The sequence below is a fragment of the Passer domesticus genome, chromosome Z, assembly GCF_036417665.1.
Source record: "Passer domesticus isolate bPasDom1 chromosome Z, bPasDom1.hap1, whole genome shotgun sequence".
Lineage (NCBI taxonomy): Eukaryota > Metazoa > Chordata > Aves > Passeriformes > Passeridae > Passer > Passer domesticus.
This window is the reverse complement of record NC_087512.1, coordinates 11,994,944-12,012,404: the sequence shown is the minus strand read 5'-3', so window position 1 is coordinate 12,012,404 and position 17,461 is coordinate 11,994,944. Positions and strand designations below refer to the sequence as shown.

At 38.1% G+C, this 17,461-nt stretch overlaps 1 protein-coding gene across 1 annotated transcript in view; it reads right to left on the bottom strand.

The window, feature by feature from the left end:
* Positions 1-9,298: 9,298 nt before the first annotated feature.
* The window catches only part of SLC1A3 (solute carrier family 1 member 3), a 63,910-nt gene continuing 55,747 nt past the window's right edge, over positions 9,299-17,461 (bottom strand). Inside the window, exons 7-10 of the mRNA XM_064405475.1 lie at positions 16,430-16,663; positions 14,662-14,856; positions 13,125-13,259; positions 9,299-11,893 (exon numbers count right to left, since the gene is read on the bottom strand). Of these exons, the coding sequence (XP_064261545.1) occupies positions 11,689-11,893; positions 13,125-13,259; positions 14,662-14,856; positions 16,430-16,663 (769 nt within the window). The 3' untranslated portion in view covers positions 9,299-11,688. The remainder of the gene's footprint in view (positions 11,894-13,124; positions 13,260-14,661; positions 14,857-16,429; positions 16,664-17,461) is intronic.

Below are 17,461 nucleotides of genomic sequence, written 5' to 3'. Positions count from 1 at the left end.
AGGGCCTCTCTGCCCTCAAGGGAGTTTTGTCTTTCTTGAAAGGCTTTTTTGCTGTTACATAGTTTTTGAACTGATGTAGTGAAAAATGAACATTTTTTATTTATTTTTATTTATTTTGAAGATGAGTAGTTTCTATTTAACCCACTGGAAAAAATCCACAACCACAACTATTTTCTTCTTTTATCCATCCTTTCAGGGTTTGGACTTTTTTGATACTGCATTTCATATGGTAGTTCTTATTATTTTTAGAAAATTGTAGTTGAAAAATCTGAATAATGAAAAGTGGAAATTAGGTTCATAAATTCTAAGCTGGATTTTCACACATCTCTTGTACTGAGTGCCATGTCCAAAGGTAACACAATTAGTCAGGAAAATCTCTGCTTTTACTAATTTTAAAAGCAAGAAAACTGTGTAGCATAATACCATTATCTTGCTGGTCATGTATCAGGGCTGGTCTTCCACAGTATTCTTATACTCATGAGGAAGGCCCATGACAAGTAATTGTCTTAAAAATCTATTGACTTCTCTATACTTCATCTAGGTTTTTTTGCTTCACTTGAAAGTTAAGAAGAATTCAGATCAAAAGACTGATTTAAACAATATTCAGTGGAAAATGCTAGGAAAGGTCACAAGCCAGTAAATTTTCCTCATAACTGAGTGTGTACTATTCAAACAGGAAACTCAGAGAACAGCTGTCCAGAACTGCTGAAGATGTTTCTGTTTAGGACCACTAGGTGTCAGGCACAGCGAAGAATTCACCCTGCCTGAGCTAGCGTGAATTCCATCCCGGTAACGGGTTACTGCAAAGACTACAAATCCACCTAAGGAAGGGATGTGGAAACAAGCTCTCAGCCTCTGGACTTGCTTTATCTGCAGGGCTGTGCGTCACATCTATTGCTCAAGCTTCCTTTGCACTTCTCTGTGTTGTGCAGCTTCTGGATAAAAGCACTCGGCTGAAAGCAGAGCCTCACTGGTTTAGTGAGCTTAAAACCACAAAACCTCTAGCATGTGGGAGCTAACAAATTCTTGTTCTAGCTTCTCACCTCCACCAATTTCATGACACAAGGATAGTTATCTACTGCCCAGTCTCTGAGAGGGACTTCCAGGAACTCTGTTGCTTAACAGGCAATGTTCCTTAAGGTACAAAACCCATCAGTCTGAGCTCCAGAAATAAGAGTCAGGAGAGAAAACTGAGTAAAGGAGGAGAGAGACAAAAAGGGGAAGAAATCAAATGAACAGAGCTGCTATGCTTTGACCTCTGCTATAAATCAGTGCTTCGTTCTGTGATGTCAGCTGAAGGTATGTTTAATCTTGGCTATTCAGGCCAATGAATGATGTCTGCAAGACTGGGTTATAACTATTCACAGCCCTCACCTGCTCGGGGGGGGAAATCACAAGTCTCACATTCCCATACACTTGGCACATTGGTTAGAGCAGGAATGTCACATTATGTATGCCATTTCTACATATCTTAATGCTAGGTTTTTTAAGTAACCTGCTTTTAATCAAATGCTTTCAAAGATGAAAATCCATAAAATGTTTGAAGAACATTTAAATGATAATTTGTGTTGGAAAATAATAATAATTTAGATTATAAAAAATAAATTGTATTAATGATATTTTAAATGGAGCTTTTCAGCAATTGATTCTAACAGTACTTTCATTAAGAGATTAATTACTTCACCAGACTGCTGTCTGTCTTTATCTATTTGCTTTCTCCAATTGAAAGAGTGAAATGAATCTGAAAAAAATCAGGCTTCTGGAGAGGTTTTTTTTTTTCCCACAGTCCCAATAATTTCCTGAGTTCTTTAAGAGAATATTTCATACAGTGGAAGAAGCATAAGAAGAACGAAAATAGTGTTTTGGGAAACTTCATGTAAATGAGCTGAAGTCCCCCTGCTCCAGATTTTGAACATTGTCTGCAAAAATGGACCATCTGGAAGACAGCAGAGTATAAATTTACAGCTGGTATTGGCACTTACCAGGTTGCTCAACTGGATTTTCTGAAATTGATTAAGGAACCATAAAGCAAGAGATAAGAAGTTGTGACATTTTATTCAGCATCTCACCTGGTGTTTCTTGAATAATGGTGCTTACTGGGAGCTCTTGGGAGTGGGTCTTGGTGCTCCAAGCCTAGAGGAGAGGTCTGTGCTTGGGGAAGTCATGCCAGTTTTGTAACAGGTTTAACAAAGAAATTTTGACACATGCTGCAAAGGAGGAGGATAGCAGATTTTACACATGAGCACACACAATATCACAAGTGGGAAGGCGAAAATAATTTTTCCTGAAACATATGAATCATCAATTTGCAGCTCCAGAATAATTACTTTTTATGCAAGATGCATAACTTTCAGGAATGTGTCAGTGAAGTGGAAAGTCACAGAAGGAATTACTGTGTCATAGAATACTTATTAGCAGATAGCAGAATGAAGGGTGTTATGTTGCCTAAATTCTTGCTGTTGTTGGACAGATGGAAAAAATAAACAGATTAGAAATCTCCTGCAAGGTCAGACCACTGTTCTGTTAAAACCAGTATTTTCTCACTGCCTAGCAATGGAGACACTGTTTTTGAAAGCATGTGAGCTGCCACTTCTCTGGGTGGCTTCAGTAACTTCCAAAGTTGTTGTATTAAGGGTGCTGGGACTTGTGTCCTCCCTTAGTACTACTGTTTCAGTACTCTTTTAGGCCTGTTTCTGAATGTGTATAATCTCTTTTTGAGCCTGTTGATACTGCTGCCTCAGAGTTCACTACCCACTTTGTAAAGCTGTATTCCTTAACCAGTTTATTTTATTCCCAGTTCCCCCTATGACTTGTACTGTTTGATATGGTGATTAACAGTTCTACCTTTATTTTATCCATTTCCTTCTTGTTTTTGTTTTACTTCATAGTACAGCTTCTGCAGTTGAGAACTTTTTTGTATATCCCAGATTTTTATATCGCCTCTTGTGAAGGTTTTACTTTGTATTTGTGTCTGGGCACCTCTCTTAATTCCTCTATACCCTCCTTGAAAGATCCTAAGGGATCTGAGGTGTGTCTGCACCAAGGACCTCACACAGAAGAAAAAATAATGTCCTCTTTTCTCCTTGTTCTGAGTACCTTGGCTGGTGATTCCCAACATCTTTCTGCCTTATTTTGGCCAGTGCATTGATCCAGTGATTCCAGCAAACAGCAGCAACTTTAAGATCCTTATAACTGCCAGTTTTGAGTTCAGCATTGTGTAGATGCCATTTAGAATTTTTTTTCCCACAAGTGCACTATTTTGTATTTTTTCTTAAGGGAAGATGACCTGGAAAACTTTCACCCATTCAGATTTGTGGGCCACTTCTGGAATTTGATGTTGTTGTCAAGGAACATAACTACTTTAGAGAGTAAGATGTTATTTTATCACTTACAGAGATGGGCACTGCAAAATTTATTGTCTGAGAAATTGATAAAACTGTTCAATAAAATTAGTCCCCAAAGCATTTTTTGTGTGGACTCACTTTAAACGCTTCTTACTGAGAAGTGTTAGTATAATGCCACCACTTGTTTCTCATCTTATAACACGGTTTAAATCCATAAAAGACCTCTCTTTCAGTTCATGGCAACTTATTTTCTCTGCTAGCCTTTGGTGTAGGACATTATCTGTGGCTTTCTGAAAACTGAGATTCTTGCATTAACTGGTGCACCTAGTTTCCTTCCTAGTGCACCCAAAGAAGTCCAGGAGGTCCATGAGACAGATTTCCCTGACACAGATTTTCTCTTTGCTGGAATCCTACCAGTTGCTTAGCAATATTTTCCTATGTTTGCTCATGTGCTGAGGGGGTTTGTGTTATTTCTTACCATGGCAGGAAGTCAGAGTTGCTGCTCTGTTCCCAATATCTCCCCGGCACCCTTTCACCCTTTCAATTCTCCCTCTCTTGTGTTCACAGCTGAGCTTATATTTGGAGAATGTTTTACCCACCAGACTAAAGTATACTGTGGAAAGCAATTAATTGAAAGGAAAGAGGGAGCAAGTGAAGCTTGACTGCAGTTTGTTGGTGATGGCTCTGAAATAGAAGAGCTGCTTTATGCTGGCAGTGAACAAAGTCCAGCCCATGCTCCTGGAATTATAGTTACAATTTTAAAATACTTATTTGTACTTTTAGCAGACAGTGCACTTTTTAATAATTGTGGACTTTCATGGTAGTTTGATAAAGTAGTTTCATGGTAGCTGAACTGTGGAAGACCTATTGAGTTTGACAAAGACAGTAATTGCAAGGAAGATCAATATCTTATGGACTAACTTTTGAAGGATATAATTTTAGTAGGATTTGGTATTACAGATACTTAATTTTCAAAATCATGACCTGAGTCCTTTTGAGTCTGATTTAAAAATAGTAATTTTGAACTATTTTTCTTTGTGTTCTGGTCCTTTGTGTCATGTGATGTTTTTAGATGGTGCTAAGTGCTGGAAATGAGTTTGAAGATAGTGTAAGCTAAATTCTGCCAATTCTGTCTCTAGGAGCTTGCAATACACTACTAGTACTGCAAGTATTGACAGTGCTGCTGGTTTGTAAAAGAACAGCTTAGGCCCCACTAGATGCCACACAGCAATTGCTTCATAGAACCACAGAACTGTTTAGGTTGTAAGAAACCTCTAAGGCCATCAAGTCCATCCCTTAAACCAGCACTGCCAAGTCCATTACTAAACCATGTCCCCAAGTGCCACACTTACACATCTCTAAAAAACTCACAAATGGTGACTTCACCTCTTCCCTGGCAGCCTATTCTAATGCTTTACAACCCTTTCTGTGAATAAATTTTCCCTACTATCTGATCTAAACCTTCCCTAGTGCGACTCAAGATAATTTAATCTCATTCTGTCCCTTGTTACCTGGGAGAAGAGACCAACCCCCCGCGCCTTTCACAAGCTCCTTTCAGTTGTAGAGAAGGATAAGGCCTGCCCTGAGCCTCCATTTCTCCACACTAAACACTCCCAGCTCCCTCAGCTGCTCCTCAAAATTTGGACATGAATTGTACCTAAGTACACTCTACACACTTCAACAGGGATGTGATTTGGCAGGTACAGATTCCAAGAGTGCAAATCTACCATTTTCATAAAACCTTGGGGAAAATCAGATTACAACAGAGAGCCCTTCAAAGAGAAACAACCGAGACTGGAAGGCAGATTAGTACTGTGTGAAATCTGCTGTGTTAGCAATGAGTGCTAGCAGAATAGTCCACACACATAAGGGAATGTTTTGGGAACTTTGGCACACATTTTCCCCAAGACACTTTCATCTTGCCTGAGAGACACTCAAAGAAAGCAGAGACAATGAACATAAAAACCAAAGAATCAATATAAGAATGACAGTGTTACACTAAACCTCTTAGAGGCTGTGTCAAACAGAGGACAAGATGAATATATCCTTTATATGAGTAAGCATAACAATAATAGGAATAATAACAACAACAACATCATTCTGCAGCTGAACTAATGTTAAATGCGGCCCTTGATACATTAAGTGCTGTGCTCAAGTGTTCATCTTTTTACTTGGATGCAAAATATGCCTTGTAAGAAACACTTGCCACACGATGGCAGCATAATCCAATGAGACAAAAAATTTGGCTGTCATTGCTGGGAAACTGCAGGTTTTGGGCGGCTGATTGTTACAGAGCCACAGTACATCTCAAAATGAAGTGCTGGCAGCCGCTGAATAGCTCCTTTGCACTGTGCAGGCTAAGTGGCACAGTGGGTTAGTACTGTCGGCTTTTTCTTCTGGAGACTCGGGCTTACATCCTGGCTGAGTCTGCAAATGAAAGCAAGTTGGGTGGTCTCATCCCAGTCCCCATTTGTGCCTACCACAAAACCGCCGGGCAATTTGGCATGGCCAGGGGCTGCTGCCTGGGAGAGGAGCAGGGCTGGAATAGGAGAGGAACTGCAGGCTATGAGCAAGGACCTGTGAAGGGAGGTTTGTGTGGCACCTGCTCAGAAAGAGTGACAGTCACCCTCTGCCATCAGTACTAACATTATTCTGCATGCATTTACAAAGTAGGGCTTGAAATCCAACTCAGATCATTATTTGATCCTCCTCTCTTTGCTACTCATGGTGTTTTAGCCAGTGGAAGGACCCAGGGAGCACTACATGATTTGGCCTGTTTTTAGGTATAATTATGAAGAACTAATTCTAATTTCTGTTTTGAGGAGACGGTAGAGTAAATTCTTACATTCACCCAAGTAACTAAAGCACAGGAGATAGAAGTATAAAGGTACTACACAAATCTTCAGGGTCTGGATGGCCCCTGATATATATGGCCAGGTGTGTATGTGATCCTTGTTGTACAGGCTCTCCACAATCTTAATTCCTCTGGAAATCCTGGTGGCAGGGCAATGCTGTTTCCATATTTCATTGGTCAGGAACCAAAACTCAGAAAGGCTGTGTCATGCTGAAAGCTTAGAATACTCCTGAGACCCAAATCTGGGTATGTGAAGACCTGTTGTAGGAGACCTCTTGATGGAGAAACTATGAAAATGAGGAGTAAAGCCAAGAGAGCAAGTGGGACAGATGGAAAGAGGAATATGGTACTGTAGAAAACGGGAAACTGATTCAGATTTTGAAAAAGAAATTATGTGGAAAATGAACACAAGTTTAGGAGCCAGAGTAACAGTAACAATACTGGACAAATATGAGAAGAGAGTTCATTTTTTATCATTTTAATTAAGTATCAAAGCTCTAAAAAAAGCTAATAGTACAATGAAGAATAAACTCTAAGTAATTGGGAAAACCAGAAGAATGTGCAATGTCTGGAGAAAGGAAGTTGTAAAGAACAAAGAAAAAGCATGAGTATAAAGATATACTGCTGAAAAATGCACTTTTTGCGGCAAGTACTTGTGAAGCTGTGCCAACTTCTGTAAAAACAATTGGCTTTAAAGTGAGGAGATATTATAGAAAAGTTGAAACATTTTATTTTGGCATTTTCCTAACAAAATAATTCAACATTTTATTTCCAAGTTCAGTTCATTTTACAGCTGAGTTTGTTTTAATTTAAAATACAGAAAAGGGACTCTAAAAGTGAGATAGGATTTTTTTTTAGGCAACAAAAAATTGTTTCAATGATTCCCTGGAAGAATTATTCTCCCCAATTTTTCAGTTCAATCACTGAAGTGAAAAATCAATTATTTGTGCAGACCTAGTTGTGTAATGAGGCATGTTCAAGAGAAACTTTTGTTAGAGATGGGGGTACTCCTGTCTTAAAATTTTTGAATTTTAGATATGTTTGTGTGTCTCAGAGACATCTGAGGAGCTGGGTGGTGGAAGGGGAAAAGGAAAGGGCTCATTGTGAAGGATTGTATCGCCTGACTATTGCTCTCTGTTATCTGTAGAAATCTTGTTGCCTCACTGATGCTCCAAGTCTGAGTTTTCAGTTTTGCATGGACATGTAGAAATCTGCTTCCACCTTATCCATGCTTCCAGGATAAGCTGATCCCTTTAGAAAGAGGGAGATCCAGGCTGGTGTCCTCTGGTAGTTGTCTCTCAGTTCTTCTCAGAATTTTTTCTTCTTCTGGGAAATGGCTGATCACACCAGAACCACGTTGATCATGCACTGCTGTCACAGCTAGGACACTGCTGATCACATGAGAAGCAAGATACACTCTTGTGTATCTTGCTACAGTACCATTTCTGTTGTAACTTTATTAAAACAAACAAGAGTTAGCTGAAAAAAAAAAAAGCCTTAAATTTCTGGTCTGTTGTGCCTGCATTGGAACACAAATGTCACTTGTGCAAATTCAGTCCTTCAGAAGAAATACTCTCCTGTGCCAGTAGTTCATTTTCCACATGCATAATCACTTTTCTTTTTATGGCCACACACCGTTACAAAGACATGAATTCTTGCCTGAGAATGGCAATGCTGTTCTGTTCTGCAGCTTCTAAATGAAAATACTTCTGAAAAATTATGGAATACCAGAGATCTCACTTCTGCATGAGGGCACGGAAGAGTAAGCAAGGCCACTATGCCACTAACATCTCCAAGTGAGATGCTGGAACTTGTCCAGAGAAGGGCAGTGGAGCTGGGGAAGGGTCTGGAGCGCAAGTCATGTGAAAAGTGTCTGAGGGAGCTGGGGGTGTTTGTTCAAAGAGGAAGCTCAAGGGGAATCTTATCACCCTCTGCAAGTCCCTGAAAGGTGAGCGTAGCCAGACAGGGCTTCCATCTCTCCTCCCAAGTGACGATTGACAAGATGAGAGGAAATGGCTTCAGGTTGGGCATCAGGAAATATTTATTTCTTCCAGAAAGGATTGTCAGGTATGGGAACAGGCTGCCCAGGGAGATGTTGGAGTCATCATCCCTTGGAGGTGTTCAGGAAAAGGATGGACATGGCACTCAGTACCATGGTCTAATTGACAAAATATTGATCAGTCAAAGGCTGGAGTCAATGATCTTGGAAGTATTTTCCAACCTAACTGATTTTGTGGTACTCTAGCCCTCTTTCTTTACACTCTTTCCATCATGACAGTAGTTCCAGAGAAGCAAAGATGCCTGCCTGGATTGGGTGAATGAAAACGCATGTAACTAGAAATAAAAAGGTTAAAAGTTATGTTCATGTGCCTTGTAACACCATGCCTTCTCTGAACCTTTTTAGTCTCCAATTTTTTTCCCCAAAACTTGTTTACACTTAAAACACCACATATTCGTAGAGGTCATTGTTTGGTGTTTTGCTGCTGTGTGTTCAGGAAGGCAGGACTTCCCCCTGCTGTCTCCATTTGCTCCAAACAACACAACTTCCCAGATGAAGTGATTCAGCTTGTATCTTTTATATCTTTTCAGTGCCTCTTATGAGATATTCATTTCCATTAGATAATAACTGCTAGCTGAAGATTTTGCCAAATGAACCCAGCATCATAAATCGCTTTCATGGGTATAACAGTGGATAGTCCAAGAAGGTTGTAATGTTACAAAGCTGAATTTGGGGCTTGGATTATCTAATTACACTTTTTGTTGTTGTTGTTATTGTTGGCTTTGTGGGTTTTTATTTGTTTTCTGGGGTTTTTTAGATTTTGCAGATGTTAATATGTATTTATAAACTTGAATTTGAATGAACATTGGTGGTGTAAACACTGGTTCCTTTTATTCTTAATGTTTCTGCCTCCCACCCTTTACTTCTTTATTTTTGATCATGAAACTAAGTATTTGTAGTGAGGAAGCCCTGTTCAAAGCCCTGCTGTACAAAATGGCCTGTAATTCCTGAAACCCCATGCTATGAGTTCCTCATCTCTGAGTTTGTGCAAAGCTTGTATTACAGAGCCTTTGAAAGAAATCTAAATCACAATAAGAGCAGTAATGTAAAACTATTTTTATTGAAAATACATCTACAAAGTAATGTTTCTCAATCCACTCTGGGTGCATACCAATGCAGAACCAGTGAGGGATGGGGAAGGGAATCTTTCTATAATGCCTGATTTCCACAAGAAACAACGTTAGTATAGAAAAGATCACATTCTTTGTGACACATTTCATTTTTCTCAGCTGATGTCATAGAAAGACAGCCTTTTACATTGTCTTTGCAATGTATTTCCAAACAAAATCTTAACAAAAATTTAAAATGTTATGCCATAAATTCTACAGTTAATGTTTATACACACATTCTGAATACAGTATCTATATAAAAATATCTCTAATTATTTATCAGAAAATGCCTGTCTGTATCCTAGATTTGCATTCTGTTAGCAAAAAAAAAAAGAAAAAAACAAAAACCAAAACAAAACCAGAAATGGAAAAAAAACAACCCATGTTTTCTTTCAGTCATTCATTTAGAGATTCATTTAAACATTTCTTGGTTTGATGCTCAGTAACCTATATTAAACCCTGCTCACTTCATTCGGTTGAGAGTTCTTGCTCATATTTTCTGAATTACTCAACTGGAGAAGATTGACAGGAATTTTCAGTCCCAAAAACCAATCTTGCCTGGGAAAAGGTTTGCCTTTGACCCGCATGCTAACATTTTCATTACAGTTACTTGTACATCTTATTGATGGACTTTAAAAGACAAATGCAACCTATTGAATGTTTTTGAATGGCAGCTGGGACAATGCAAGGGGATCCTTCATTTCTGTCATCAGAATTATTTTAGCAAGGAGACAAATAAAGAAGAAAGCTGAATACTTCCATAAAATAGATAATTGAAAATTATTGTGCTTGTCCATTAATTGTTTTTCTTGCTCCCAACTGCATCTGCATTATAAAACTTTCTGGTTTAAACTCTCTAATAATGCAAGGCAAAAAGGGTAAAGTACATAATTTATATTTCTAGAAAAGGACTTTTCAGGGAATAATCTTGAGCAAAAAAGCCACTATATTACAAGTGCATTGTTTTCTTATTTTTTTTTTTCATTTTTTCCTTATCTATTCCCTGAAAATTACCTACAATATTTCATTTTAAAAATCCTTTCTAATTAAAATTTCAACATATATTATCGTATTTATTATTTTTCAATTTGCATATATTTTCCTAATAAAAATACAAAAGTATCCATCAATTTTATTTTCTAAGGGCTTTTATCTTCTTTTTCAGGTGCTGCTGGTAAACTCTCTAGGAATTAAAAAATTCACATTAAGACAGGGAGCCTCCACCAGATGCCAAAATGTAAATCCAGTTCATACCTCTATAATTTATTAGTGGATCAAGAATTTGGGATGTTTCCAGTCAGAAAACCTCTACTGGTCTCAGGGATTCAGATTCATAATGCAGCCCATTTAGGAGCTGAACATCTCACCCTCTGCACCTTCTGTAGAAGGCTGGCATTGCCTTCTTATAATTGCTTATTAAGTAGCTCATTAGTGCATCCAGAGCGTGCAAATTTTTTCATCCAGAGATGAAGACATATTTTCTGTCCCAGACCAGGGCCTTGCTCCTACAAACACACACAGAGATTGTTTAACTGGGTTGTGATGTTGAAATTTAGGGAGCAAATCCAGATTGGAAGTACATGCATGCATATGTAAATGCTTGTGAGTCAGTGGGAGCCAACTAGGCTAAATTTTTATAAAGATCAGCTGAATCTAATTCAAAAAACTGTCTAAATAAAATAACTTTCTCAGAAATATTTCATCTCAGCTGGTAAAAGTGCTGATTTGGGGGTATTTTCTTTTCTTTATTTATATATCTTCCCCCTTTTTATCCCCTCAAATAATCTCCTGCTTTTTATTTTCCTGCTACTATTTGAACAATATAACACTAGAGAAAAAAAAAAATCAGATAAAATAGCAAAAGTCCTGTTAATTTACTTAGCTGGATGCAGTTATCAAGTTAGGAGTGTTGATTGTGTGTTTATAGATGTTAGGAATTTTGCAACAGGTATTTAAAAAAATAAAACCATTTTCAGGCTCTGTTATCTGTTTTTACTTTCCAGTTCATACAAAAAAAAAAAAAAAAAAAGAAAAAAAAAGATTCACAGGACTGAGTAACATATACACAATCTCTTTTTTTATCCCCAGTTAGCATATGTCTAGCAGGACCAGTGTTGTTGCCTGTTAATTTTTTTTTAAGTGGGAAGCCAACATATACCATGATCGCTGCTAGTTTGGAGTATATTTTCATTAATTCTTTCCAGTGCGAGTTTAAAGGGAGAAATCAAGGAATAGATGAAGTTGGTGAATTCAAGATATAAATCGCTGGAAAAAGTGTGTGTTTTCCCACACCTGTAGTGTTGAACTCACGCTTTCTCTAGCCTACATCTTGGTTTCACTATCTATTGGTTTCTCATTCTCATTTTCTTGCGAGATCAGTTGGTATGGTTTCTTCATTTCGTTCTCCTCTATCACGGAATTACCCATCTCAGCATCCCTGTTCTTCAGCTCATGCCGTGATAAATGTTCAACAATTCCTGCTCCAATGGAGTCTCCCAAGACGTTGGTAGTGGTACGAAGACGATCCCTAGGGAAAAAGTAGTGAGTGACTTCCATCCCTTGCTCAGAGATGGAAGCAAGCAGACTAGGTGCTAAAATGGCCCTCAAACAGCCACCAGATGAGTCACCTGCTTTATATACATTGGCTTATCTGAACTGTTAATGCCATGAATTCTTCTACAGAGATTAATAAATACAGCGGGATGTGGAGTCACAAAATGTGTTAACACTCTTAACAAGTTAACAGCAAGAAATGGTCATGTGATGAGGATGGCAAAGGGAGCATATGGCCTCTTGGAGGCCTTTTGATCCTCTCGAGTATCAAGAGTTTCGGTTTATATCCTCTAAACATGTAAGCCAGCAAGAATTTACCTTGTTAGGTTTGTTTGTCTCCTGACCATAAGATATGGTGTGTAATTTAGGGTGGAATTGCACAGGAATGACTCAAATTAAACTACAAAAATTCATCCCTCTTGGAGGGCTCTGCCCAGCAGTTGCAGAAGGCAGCTTGACAAGGAGTGACTACCAGTGTCAGTAGGTAAGCACCCACCTACAACAGGTGGCTGGATAATCATCTTAAGACATTATGTTCTTATAACAACACAGGCAACTTCTTTCAGGGGTCACTTGAGAAGAATGAAGGGTAAAAGCCCCCAGAAAGGCTAAGTAATAGGTTTTAGATGAAACAGAGGTTTGAAAAAGTCTTCCTTTCATTTATTTCCTGGACCTAGGTATATATATTTAAGGGTGCCTGTTATCTTCCACAGATAGATGAATGGAAAAACTGAGGGGCAATACTTTGTGCTGTCAGTTACAAAATTATTTTTAATTTCTTCTTTTATGGGGTAGACAGGTTAACCTTTCCTAGATTAGACAGTCAGCAAGGCTGCAACGAATTGGTTGGATCTGATCCACTTTTTGTATCTGATTGACTGAAAGGTTTTCATTGTCATCCTACGAAAAATAAAAGAATAAAGCAATTCTTTGCTTATTTAATTACAGTGTATCTGAAGTTTTTTTTAGTATCTGAACAATACAAGTTTCTATGTAAAATTTGCATGCAAAAGGAACCATAATTAAGCAACACCCCTCACCATCTGCTCTAGGAAAATACCTTACCAGCAAGAAACAGTGATTCTTTTTAACACTTGTTTTCAACTGACTTCCAGAGCAAAACAGCATAGTATAGCCACAATGTGCCTGGCTATTTCAGTTCTAAATATGGTCTAAGCCTTTAACAACTCCATAAAAATACTTACAAGAACCAGTCCACTGCGATGATAAGAGTGATATCATCTGTAGGCAAACCTACTGATGTGAGAACAATGACCATGGTGACCAGTCCAGCTTGAGGAATGCCTGCAGCCCCAATACTGGCAGCTGTAGCAGTGATGCTGTGCAAAGAGATGGCAAGAACAATTAACAGATTTCTGTAATTAAACTGTAATGAAAGCTCTCCTTATCATTTGTCGAACTTTAAAATGAGATATAAAGCAAGAAGGCATTTACCCAGTAGTAAATAAAAAGATGAGCCTAGTCCTTTATCTGAACATCCTATAGCTGCAGGGGACTATGACCCTTGATCCAAAGTGTTTCACTAAACCTCTATCCAGAAACCTTGAAACATAATTTTGTTAGTGATAAATTCCCAACTAGATGCCAAGGGCCAGAAAAAACCATTATAGTTACATGTCCCCACCCATAGAAAAAACTCTCTCCACAAGCTCAAACATGTTCAAAGAAAAGCTGAGGAGATAGTTCTGTCCTGGCAGATCTAACACAAGAACTTTTGCTCTCTGTCCATCTCTCTATAACTTCACACCAGGTGAAGTGTCTGTCTCCAGCAGTTGGTGTTCTGGCGTCAGGAAACAGAAAGCTGCCAGAAACCCTGAGTCATAGAGTCCAGCGACTTTATAGAAATATGCTTGTTCACACCTGGTTTAGGGAGAATTTGTTTTCTCAGGTGGTTTGCCAGGGAGCAGCTCAAATATTAATGGAATGTGAAATAATTGCCTTGGAGGGTGAAGGCAGAGATTCGCCTCATGTTAATGAATATTGAAATAAACTGGTGGGTTTTATGGAGCACTATATCTGAACTTTCAGTATTCCTATGTAATAAATGTCTTTGTTCCACAATGCCCACTTGTCCCCTTGCTGACACTCCTTTCTTCTGCACAAGTACCCATCACCCTTTTACCTTAAATTGCGATAAACAAAATGAAAGTAAAACAGATGAGTTATCATTAAATGTTATAATTAGTGGGTTGTTAGCTGTTATATTTCAAACAAAAAGGGTTGGGTACTTGAAAACATAACCTGTGATCACCATTTCCATCAGCTGATGTAATAAAATTGTATTTCTGTTCCTTATGCAGCTAGCCCTGATAATCTTCTGAAACCAGGAAAACACTTCCTCTTCTAGCAACAACACTGTGATGACTTTATGCTTCAGCTTGGTACATGCCTTATAAACTACCTGGTACTCACTATAAGTCTGTAGGTCCCAACAACTGCATGAATTCTTAAGAAAGGAAAATTTGAAAATAATTAAGTTTTCTACTTGTTGTCTTTATTATAGTAACAGGTGTGTCAAGTTACAGTTTTGCTAAATGTTTATCTAAATGAGAATATGTGCTGGGGGTCCTTCTGTGAGAAGAAGATGTAAATTACAGATAATATGGTACTGTAGCAGTTCTCGTTTTTAGTTCTAGACACTTTTGTTTAATCCCACTTAAACCAGGAAAGGGTCAACACAAAGGTACTTTTATGAAATGTAGATAACTGTGGTTTCCGTACCTGATTGTGATAATCTGCCCAAAGTTCAGATCAAAGTTGTTGACCTGTGCAATGAAAATTGCAGCCAAAGCCTCATATAAAGCAGTTCCATCCATATTAATTGTAGCACCAACTGGGAGTACAAATCTTGTAACTCGTTTGTCCACTCCATTTATTTCTTCTAGACATTTAAATGTAACAGGTAGTGTTGCAGAACTGAAACAGAAAGAAAAAAGAAAATGTATGATATAAATTCTGCAATGAGGGAAAGAGAAGAATGTCACATTATAATCACGAGACTGCCTGTCTTAGTTTTTGCATGATCTACCAGGATAGAGTTTTTATTTTATGCAAATGCTGAATTTAATAATTTCTTGAAGGTTCTCCTAATGAGCTTGGAAACTTTTTCCAAATGTTGATTAGTGCAAACCTCTACGTAATCCCTAATCTGAAAGTGTTTAAATTTAGTGTTTTGTCACAAGGTTCTTCTGTCAGGCACAGGAATCTATTTAAAATTCCTGCTTCTCAGTTTTAAGTCATGGAGCTGTGATTGAATCATCCCTAAGCATTGCTTTCTTGAAGGTATACCAGTTGGACTATTCAAACCTTCAGTAACAAGCTTGTTTTTTCTTGTTTATGCAAAGGACATTTTGGTTGATGGTTGCATTATTTTCCCACCTACAGGCTAGTTGGCAGCTAAGCATCACTCAGCCACTCATTTGCCTCCACACCTTGATGGGACAGGCAAAACCGAAAGGAACAGTAAGAACAAGAAAATGGAGGGGTTGAAAATAAAAATGTTTAGTAAGTGTGGGAGAAGTCTGAAAGAAGAGTAGAAGAAAACAAAACAATACAAGTGATACTTAGGCACCACTCCCACAGATGGACTAGTGGCCAGCAAGTTCTGGAGTAATATGTGGCCAGCCTTCCTAAAATCCTTTTCCCCCTTTCATTACTGAGCATGACGTATGTGGCATGGAATATCTATTTATTTATTTTGGTTCATCTGTCTGGCCATGTGCCCTCCCAACCCACTGTGAACCCCTCAACTCACTTGTGGGGACAGAATGAGAGTCAGAGAAGGTCTTGATCGTGTGCAAATACTTAGCAATCGCTAAAACGTCAGCATGTGATTATGGTTGTTTTGGCTAAAAATATAAAACATGGCACTATATGAGCAGCTATGAACAAAGTTAACTCTGTCTAAGCCAGACCTGAATCTCTACATCTGATCACACCACAATAAAGAGGTTTTCCAAGACACAGCAATTCAGGTTACTTGGTCTCAGAAACCTACATTGCTGAATACATAGCAGACTTTCTAGTCTTTGAAAACTCTGCCAATGTTGATAAAATACTGACCAAAAATAAAGAGGGGTTGTGGAAGACTGTGTTAGAAAAATATTTTTGCTGACAGTCATCTTACAGTTAAATGGTACAGAAATGTATACTTTATTGTAATGTTTCTGTCATATGTGCCAACAGTTTTTTAAATTCATGTGACATAACTCTGACCACCTGCAAGAGCAAAAGTGCAGTTTGGTTGTAGATTCTATATCCATAATTGGCTATCAGGATTTTGGGCACAAATGTCAGCTGCCAATAGGAACCCCCTGAGGACTTTTCTGTTTGCTGCTCCATTTTGCCATGCATATTTTTTGCCAGCTCTATCCTTCATTATCAAGCTATTACAAACTACTTAGAATATTGAACACTTAACATTAAGCAAAATTGTCTCTTAAACCAGTAGTACTAAAAAAAGATATGGCTTTAGAATACTTTGTTTTACCTGGAAGATGTTCCCAAAGCTGTGACTAACGCCTGGATTAAGCCTCCAATAAATACCCATGGATTCTTACGAGTGATCACGAAGTAGAGAAGAGGTAGGACAATGACAGCATGAATTAGCAAGCCAATGATAACTGTTACAGTGTACATGGCAAGCTGACCACCAATCACACCCATATCTTCCATCTCAACAATTTTCCCAGCAATCAAGAAGAGAATTCCAAGTGGAGCATACCTGCAAGTGAGAAATCAAAACAGCATTACAAAACAAAGTAGAGACTCAGTCCCCCATCCATCCTGTTTCTGTTTATATGCATAAATGCAGAATTTCACTGTTAGCATGCTCCTATTCAGGAGCAGTTAAAAATTTTGACTCTTTAGCTCTTAACAATTCAACCTGGATTGAACCACAACAGTGTTTTTGTTGGGATTCAGTGGATTCAACATCTGGGATTTCAAGATGCCTTTTGGACAGGCAGGGAAATGAATTCTCCTTGGAATTGAAGTGTAATATAAAAGCTATTTTGGCCAATCCTGTTGTAATTCTACCTGTGTGAATGAAAGCTAAACTGATATATACATGTGCTATACCATGCACCCAGTTCTATTTCAGTGCTGTTTCAGTGCTGAAGCCACTGCTTTAACATTTTAAATGTGCTCGTGAAGGAGAAAAGATTCAGTTAATGGAGCAAATATACTTATTTTTGGTTTCTGGTATGGCAGTATATATGTGTGCTACTTGATAGACTCTTGGAGTTGATTTTGTTTATACCTGTAGTAAAGAAAGAAACAAAATATAATTTCATTTCATAATTAACCTTATACCTGGAGAATAATGAATCTTAATTTTTGAGAAGATTTCATTCCTTGAGGGAAAAGGTATTTATTTTATTTACCTAATCAACAAAATAAAGAAAGCAAGAAAATTATGTGTATGTGTGAGCAGTGCAGCTACAATGCAAGGACATATGTGTAAACCCCACAACTGCAGGAACCAGTTGTGTTGGAAAATTATGATAACAAGGTCTTGCTG